This window comes from Limulus polyphemus, unplaced genomic scaffold, assembly GCF_000517525.1.
Source record: "Limulus polyphemus unplaced genomic scaffold, Limulus_polyphemus-2.1.2 Scaffold939, whole genome shotgun sequence".
NCBI lineage: Eukaryota > Metazoa > Arthropoda > Merostomata > Xiphosura > Limulidae > Limulus > Limulus polyphemus.
The window spans coordinates 26532-36044 of NW_013666549.1; the positions used below are offsets into that span (position 1 = coordinate 26532).

Below are 9513 nucleotides of genomic sequence, written 5' to 3' on the forward strand. Positions count from 1 at the left end.
AAAGCCCCTCAGTGGCACAGCAGTATGTCTGCGGACTTACAACGCTAGAAACTGGGGTTTCGATACCCATGGTGGGCAGAACACAGATAGCCCATTGTGTAGCTTTGGGCTTAACTTCAAACAAACAAGCATCAACAATACGAATTTATTAGAGTGATTTTCGGGTAACAAGATTCTTGTAAAAACAATTCTATTGAAAAATAAGCAAGCTGTGTAATGAAGAATTATCAGAGATTTATAGAAACACCGGTTTTTATGCTTTGGAGTAGTATGACTGACGGAAACATTTGAATGCGTCTTTTTACCAGGAAAATTCCACAAAAATGTGCAAACATTTGACTAGTTAACAGAATAGCTTGGAATATTCATTTAATCACCGAACACAGAATAGTCACGATTGTCAAGTATTAAACTTTATATATGTTTTACTGATTTTCTTTTTATTTAAAATTAGTTTCATTAGAACATATGACTTATTTTATTCCAACCACATAGAGAAAACTTACACGATACTGTTTGTTTTTCTAGACAGTGAATACATTCTTATACTATTTCATTTATATGTTACTCTATACATAGAAGGTTTTTTTATGATCTAAATATTTTTTAAATTCTTGAATGCTACTCCTTTTGTAGTTAGAAGTAGAGAACTGAGTGTTTATGGCGAGAGTAAACTTTTTAAACATAGAAATAATTTCCCTCAGAAAGAGTGCAATCAGAAAATCGAACTCATTCATCTAAGAAAAATAGTAAAAAAAAAAAACCAGAGACCGCGGAGAACACTTAATGCAAAATAAAAGAGAAAAATTTAGATGGCCAACCAGAAGTCTTTTAACTTTCTAATTTGAGCATGCGCATTTCTCGCTGAACACGCAAAATATAATTTCTCCTGTATATTTTTTACAAGAAGGTGACAGGACGAACTTAATTTTGGCTATACATGCCATTACGATTTGCACAAATCCTTTTAATTTTTCAGTTAATAGAAACCAGTGATATAATTTAATGAATATATCAGTATTGCTTCCTTGCCATTTCGGTTTCACCATTTTATCCCATTGTATAGTATTATCTGATAGAAAACCCTTGTGTATTCGAGTATGTTTCAAAGTGATGTAACAATATGGCCATGTTCTGGTTTTAAAGACATATTTTAATGTGTTTATATTGGGTAAACATTTTATGTCAGAATTAAGAACATATCAACTTATCATAACCATCGCTAAGTTAAATTTGCAACTCGAGCAGCTCTTTTCCAATTAGTAAGTATTTGGTATTTCCAACCAGAAAGGCATCTTATGTGACACATGGGCTAAACGGCTAAGTCACCGATCTCGAGATTCAGGAATAGCCTTTCTTAATTTAGAACTCTTAACAAAGGCAAAGCAAACAATCAACAATGCCTACCCTCTATATACTTACACATAACCGAATATCGGAATTAAATATCGCTCTCATAACACGCCCACAGATGACAAAGACGGAGTCACGAGCCCCATCGGTAACCCGACACCCTAACCACTAGGCCACGAATAGCCTGTTTTCAAACAAAGAATGAGAAACAGTCGATTTTCTGATAAACCACCTTCTTTTTTTACTTCCTGCTTCCTTAACTTTTACATTGTTTAACTTCCTGTAGTCCTTACAAATCGGATATAGTTGTAGAACCAACCGTAGTTGTCCTGTAGAACGAGACCCTGTTTTTTTGTTCTCCCTTCTTACAGGTTCATTACTTCCTATGCATCCGATAACTTAGAAGTAGATCTGAGAACGCTCAGAGCTATACGAGTGCTTCGGCCTCTGAAGCTCGTTTCTGGGATTCCAAGTAAGTGAGGAACTCTTGATGTCCATTTCTTTACAAAATAATTAAATCAGTTTTCCCGTTTCAAGTTCAGCCTTCTCAAAAACAAACGTTAAATATCTTTTTCTGGACTGAAACTTACTTCAATTATACTAATAGTTTCTAATTTGGGTTTAAAAATACATATAATTTGATTTAGTTTTTCTGTAACTTTTAGATGGTTAAGTCTCACGACAAACATTTTGAATAAACATTATAAATACTTCCTTTCGTGTTAGAATTTTATGATTATTGTTATTAGTTATAAAGTTCTATATCTATCCATCCAGTTGATCCGGCATGGCCAGGTGGTTAGGGAGCTCGACTCGCAATCTGCGGGTTGCGGGTTCGAATCTCCGTCCTACCAAACATGCTTACCCTTTCAGCCATGGGGGCGCTATAAGTAACGGTCAATCCCACTATTCGTTGGTAAAAAAGTAGCCCAATAGTTGGCAATGGGTGGTGATGACTAACTGCCTTCCCTCTAGTCTTACACTGCTAAATTAGGTACGGCTAGCGCAGATAGCCCTCGTGTAGCTTTGCGCGAAATTCAGAACAAACAAAATCCACCCAGTTTCAATTTGATTTATGGTCCTTAGATTATTTCATTTGAGATGCTATTTTTGCCAATTGCAATAGTTACTTACTTCTTCCGACTGTAAATTGTTAAAAACGTGAAAAATTGAAATTTTTATCGGTGGCTTAAAATCTGACCTTTCAACATTACTCAGCTATTACATTTGTCAAGTAAGGTAAAAATATTAATATTTTTTCTAACAATATTCTTGCTAGGAGATCAGTTTATATCTATTAAATATAGTTGATTTTTAATGAGTGATATTTTATTTACTTGCATCGTTCGAATAGCTTTGAAACAGATATAATTTAGCATAAACATTTCTTTGTACGAGAAAAACGTCAAAAGAAACTATAAAAAAAATCTCGTATCTTAAGCCATCTAAACTTCTAGCTAGCCGTTAGATTGCTTTGTTCGTCCCTACAGGAGTTGCAAGTAGTCACTTCCCACCAAAACATAAATTACTGATTGCGTCATCTTATTTACTTTACAGTGACTTAAATAGTTTATAATCTGCTCTATACAATCACAATTAAATGTTGCCTGTAGCTGTTATTGTGTACTTCTTTAGTAATAGTTTAAACCTTCAAAATGAAAGGGTGGTTAGAAAGGGATGCAGTAATAAAACTACTAAAAGAGAAAGGAATACACGAGAGAAACAAGAAACGGGTGATTACATTCTCAAGGGATGAAACGTTCTTACGAAATGTATAGCTATGCTTTGGGATGAGCAGAAAAATTTCTAAAAAATACGTTAGGTACGTCATTTGCAAGCGAATTTCACGAGAAGTGTGGAGAAGTAAAAGCTGAAACTTTCGTCTTTTTTCTTTTTTTTTTGCTAATTCCACTAAACAGATGTTACAAAATTTTGTTCAGTATTGTTGAAGTACAGATATTTATTGCTACCTTTATTTAAGTTTAGTAGTTTGATATGCATGTGTGCGCTTGGCACCTGAAAAGTATTCTGTGGTCGAATATGGATATAACCACAACGCAAATAAGTTTCACCTGTGGATACGAATAATAAAACACTAGAATATCAGACTTCTATTTTTTCCCCTCCTTTGTTAATGTCTTCCACCGGTTTCATGACTTCGAAGGTTACTCTTCAGGATATAATTTTACATTTTTTCTCTCCTTTATTAATTTTTTCCACCGGTTTCGGACTTCAAAGGTCACTCTTCAGGATATAATTTTACACTTTTCCCCTCCTTTGTTAATGTCTTCCACCGGTTTCATGACTTCGAAGGTTGCTCTTCAGGATATAATTTTACTTTTTTTCTCTCCTTTATTAATTTTTTCCACCGGTTTCGGACTTCAAAGGTCACTCTTCAGGATATAATTTTACTGATAATCTATAACAATAACATTCAAATGCTGTTTTTCAACTATATATATTAATGTGCATATATTCTTGACGATCATAAGAATAACCAAATTTTGTATCTATTTTCGCATTTAATATTATATTACATTTTATACGCCAGTCCCATTGTTATATTAATTTTGTATGCCATTATGATTAACAGAAAATAGATATTATAGATAACGATTTGGATCAGAATAGAAAAGTAACTTATAATAAAATTAATTACCAAAGCCTATTCTACATTATAGATTCACTACAGGAACTTATCATAGATCATTATACAAGAACACTGAAATCTATAACGTGTATTTTTTATTGGTAAAAATATTTGTATATAGATGTCACTAGTGTCTATTGTATTATTATATGTATACACAATGTATACTGCCATGATCTGGTAATTAGAGCACTCGACTCGTAATCAGCGTGTTGAGGGATGGAAACCCGGCGCCAAACATTCTCGCCCTTTCAGCCATTGAGGTGTTATAATGTCTTTCAATCCCACTATTCGGTGGTAAAGAGTAGTTCAAAAGTTGGCAGTGGGTGCTGCCTGTCGGTTGCCTTACCTGGGATCGGCAGTTCAAAATTAAAAACATCAGATAACTTTAGAAGGTTTGCCTTTCGATTAGCCCTTCTCCGAAGTTACAGATGAGGGTGGGATTCTTCGAATCTGGTATAACTCGATGACAAGTGGTGAATTGAATGATAGATCTGGCTTGATGTTTATTTTTGGCAAATAGTGTTTTTTTAATGATTCGTATAAACACTCGGAATATGTTTGCTTGCTTGTTTTAAACCAGGTCAAATCAGTAACAAGATCAACTATTTACTGACTGAATTATGTTGGATTGAAAAAGAAAACTTAAATTCACCTGAAGAAAAAAAATCAGTTATCGTGTTCGTTTCATATAATAAATAATGTCGACAGTCACCTTACAATAAACATCGCGCTAAAAATAGTCATGAATTACATGTAAAACACACATATAAACTGTATCAGTGATCGTAATTCTGTCAAATATTTCGATGGAAAAAATGGCGGTCCAGAAATGAATACAAGCTCACTTTCTTTACAGATGGCCCGGCATGGCCAGGTGGTTACGGCGCTCGACTCGCAATCTGAGGGTCGCGGGTTCGAATCCCCGTCACACCAAACATGCTCGCCCTTTCAGCCGTGAGGGCGTTATAATATGACGGTCAATCCCACTATTCGTTGGTGACAGAGTAGCCCAAGAGTTGGCGGTGGGTAGTATTGACTAGCTACCTTCCCTCTAGTCTTACACTGCTAAATTAGGAATGGCTAGCGCAGATAGCCCTCGTGCAGCTTTGCGCGAAATTCAAAACAAACCAAACCAATCTTTACAGATAATCTAGCTCAAACATCAAGGCATACCTCTATATCTGACTGTTGAGAGAAACGGTCATTCCCACTCCTCGATTATAATAACCTCAGAATTGGCAGTGGGTGGTTTTGACTAGCTACTTTAAGGGAATCCTACTAGTCTATTACTTCTAAATAAAAGTTGTTGTATTTTGTAATCTGTTTCTACAAGAGACCTGAGTATGAATAATCCAAATTTTGTCCCAACAGTTAAAATAAATATTAATGTATACGTACTATACTGTTTTTCAGGTCTTCAAGTAGTATTAAAATCTATTATCAAGGCTATGGCGCCTCTCCTCCAAATCGGCCTTTTGGTGCTGTTCGCTATTGTCATTTTTGCAATTATTGGCCTTGAGTTTTACAATGGTGCTCTTCATAAAACATGCTACAGTTTAGAAGATACAAGTAAGTAAAAATAATATTTACAAAAGTTATTTTTGCACTGTTATAATTGGTTAACTCATTGTTTATTGTTAACTTTTAATGTTCATTTTCGCCCATTGAATCGTCATTTCAGGAGTTGTATGTACAGAAATTATATGGTGTATTTATTTATAGTATTTTGCGTTAATGAAGATCATTTGATGTGATTTTTTTTAATTACGTGACATTTGACAAATTAAATAGCAGCGGCAACTTTTTGTACTATTTTCACAAATTTTTAAAGCCAAAAAATCTAACCACTTTCACGAGTACCTAGTACGAAGATTTTCAACAACATAATGAGTTTCAATATCTGCTTTGATCTTGGATTGCTGTATTTCTATCTTCAAATTTTTTAATACATCTCACAAAATCCATAAACAATAATTTCAAAAATGCCTTGAGCATGTACTGCATTCTTCCCCAGCATTAAAATAAAATGCTAGCTGTGAATAACGAACTTATTAGAATATTTTGTAAGTAATATAAAATTTCGGCTTATATAACAATACATGAAATATACATAAAAGTTGCGGCGATAATTATCGATTTAATTATCTCAAAACAATAATTATTTCAGACTTGATATTTAGTTGATGTCTTTTTGTGTGTTTGTTTTTTTTTTTGTTTTTTTTGAGTTAGAGTCCGGAGTTTGTTTCGTGTTACAAAACATCTGAAGTGTGTCAGTGCTCAAGAGACCTCCACAATTACCTTATTATTATGGCGCCATTACACTTTATTGATTGGCATTTCAGAGAACAGAGTACTTAGTATGCTATGTAGTTACTCCAAGTTTTATTACCACACGTGCTGCGTATTGGAGTCTCCCAATGGGTCAGCGATAAGATCACAGGCATACAACGCTAAAATCGGGGTTCGATTACCGCAGTGAAAAGTAAAAAAACAACCCATTTTGTAGCTTTATGCGATATGTGTGCTTATTGGAATGTCTGTATGTGAGTCAGCAATAAGTTTAGGGGCTTACAACTCTAAAATATAGGTTCGATTCCCGACGGTGGATAGGACGCATATAGACTATTTTGTAACAAACAAACAAAACATATTGCAATTAGGACTATCAAAATGATATAATTAGCAACTGTGCCTTCGTCGTCAGTGTTTTTACAAAAACAGAAAAAAATTGTTTTAGTAATTGAATTGTTTATCAAATATGACGTTTCACATATATGTATAGATATAAAGAATTAATAAATAAGAAACCAACCAATGGTTTTGTGAGGAAATTCCTTAGCATGCTTCTAAAGTTAACGTTTAGAACAAGTACCTGTAACCGATAACCTTTGTTGTACATTAGTTTCATTGCAATCATGTCCAATAGTCAAATAAAAAATAACATTTTTATTGTCTTTATTTACTTTTATCTCGCAATGATCTATTATACTTTAATTAATTGAAATTATTAATGTAATAACGTTCCACTCTTTTATTTACTTCTATCCTTCCCCAATAGCCCCCAGTGGCACAGCGGTATGTCTGCGGACTTACAATGCTAGAACCCGGGTTTTGATACCCGTGGTAGGCAGAGCACAGATAACCCATTGTGTAGCTTTGTGCATAACTAAAAACAAAACCTTCCCCAGTAAAAAGTAATAACTAATGTAATGTCTGCTCTATTCGACGCTATCACTTTATCAGGTGGATTTTCTTGTGCTAAATTATTAATTTATCGCCTGTGCCATAAAGACAGTTGTGATTATGATGTTTTACTATCAGAGTTTGATATTGATATTATCAAATTGTGTTTTTCACTAGTAGAATATCAGTTGATTTTTAAGTCAAGTATTTAACATGAATTCAATATGATTCATGTTTGAATGAAGTCTTTTACTTTTCTGTCAAAATAAATGTTTTATAATTTGATAAAAACCTTACTTGAATGAATTGTACCCGGTTTCTGCATAGGGATTCTAAGTTTTAATTTATGTTTATTACATATAGATTGCTGCCATGATTTACGAGCCGCCCCCCCCCCCCAGTTTCCTTAAACACCATTTCAAAGAAAAAAGAAATATTAATAGGTGGTAAAAAATACATTATTATCGTGGGTATTTGAATAAGCTGGAATATTTTGCAAAACATTGAATTAGAAAATTTTAATATCACTATCGGAAGTTCGAAAACTAGTTGTTGTTTTTTTTTGTCTCTAAAACGACAGCACAAGGTTCAGCATGATATCAGTATGACAACGAAAGAAGGTTTTAAGTCATTAACTTTATTTTTATTTTATATTTCTTGGGCTTATTTGATTTCTATTTATTTCATATTCTTTGCTTATGACATCTGGAATGACGACTTAACGTTTTCTGAGTCGGTGTTTTGACAGTTTGCGCGCATAGCAGACCGAATTAGTTGTCCATAGACCTATCATCTTTCACTACTAGTGTGTTCGTTTTCCATTTTAGCAGTCGGGCCATTTGATTAAGGCTTATATAATTTTTATTCATTTTTGAAACAATAAATAAATATATATATCTGTGTGCAAATAGTATAGCAAATACTCCCATAATAGGCTCAATTTTTCTTATTACATTTTAACCTTTAAAAAACCCAAGAGTGTCCAGCCATCCCCTGAACCACCAATTATCTCCCCCTCTCCCCAGTGAAATCTGAAATAGCGCTCTTGGATTATGGATAAATAACAAAATATTAAAACATGCATTTTTATTTTGTTTACAAAATAAACCTGGCACTGGAATTTTTACCTATAAACGTGGCAGTGAAAGGTCTGATGAGATATTTTATTTGTCTAATACGTTATTCAAGAGTATCTGAAAGAACGTTATTCCATTGAATTTATCCGTGGTAACAAATTTTTTTCTATGCCTACTAAAGGTGAAATAGTCGCGGAAGGCGAACAGGAAATCCCCTGTTACTACACCCTCGACCCTACGAACGCCCCTCAGGGTGCACGCACGTGCGATCCAAACGGAGCGATCTGCTTGGAAAAGTGGAGAGGTCCCAACTTTGGTATAACCAGTTTCGACAACATTTTCTTTGCCATGCTTACAGTATTTCAATGCATCACACAAGAAGGATGGACGTCAATGCTGTATTGGGTAAGAAAATTTTCAAAGTAAGCCTAGTTTATTCACTAAAGTCGTACAGTGTAAATATATAGAAACATACTTTTTAACATTCTTGTATTACTCTCTTGCTAATTACACATTTTGTGATATCTTTAAACTACATATTCTAACCGCATGCAATTAGGCGTATTGTACATTTTTTTATCAGAAATTTTATTTGTTACCTGAAAAATTACCATCATGTGAACGAAAATCGATATTCATCTGAGATGATCTATATTAGGCCTAATGAAACTTTTTTTTCTAATAGAAACATAGAGATACTACATCCGAGATGATTTTTATTAGGCCTAAAGAAACTGTTTTCTTATAGAAACACAGATACTACATCCGAGATGATCTATATTCGGCCTAATGAAACTTTTTCAAATAGAAATATAGAGATACTGCATCCGAGATGATTTATATTAGGCCTAACGAAACTCTGTTTTCTAATAGAAACATAGGGATACTACATCCGAGACGATCTATATTAGGCCTAATGAAACTCTGTTTTCAAATTAAAACATAGAGATACTACATCCGAGATGATCTATATTAGACCTAATGAAATTCTTTTTTCTAATAGAAACATAGATATATTACATCCGAGATAATCTATATTAGGCCTAATGAAAGTGTTTTGTAATAGAAACGTAGAGATACTGTTAGTCACTGTATTTCGTAAAGGTTGCAAATTGTTTTATTCTAAGAAGAAAATTAGCATTTCTAAACACAATTAGCTGAATTTATGGACAGATTTTGTTAGAAAGTTAATACCATCATTGTTATATTTTCTCACTGAAAACCAGACATGGTTCATATACTTGTACA

The 9513-nt window shown here is 33.7% G+C and overlaps 1 protein-coding gene across 9 annotated transcripts in view; it reads left to right on the forward strand.

Annotated features, from left to right (window-relative positions):
• The window catches only part of LOC106461346 (voltage-dependent calcium channel type A subunit alpha-1-like), a 97196-nt gene that overhangs the window by 5331 nt on the left and 82352 nt on the right, over positions 1–9513 (forward strand). For all 9 annotated transcript variants that reach the window (XM_022388230.1, XM_022388235.1, XM_022388234.1 and 6 more), the window contains 3 exons: positions 1725–1825; positions 5420–5575; positions 8447–8670. In XM_022388230.1, coding sequence (XP_022243938.1) covers positions 1725–1825; positions 5420–5575; positions 8447–8670 — 481 coding nt within the window. The remainder of the gene's footprint in view (positions 1–1724; positions 1826–5419; positions 5576–8446; positions 8671–9513) is intronic.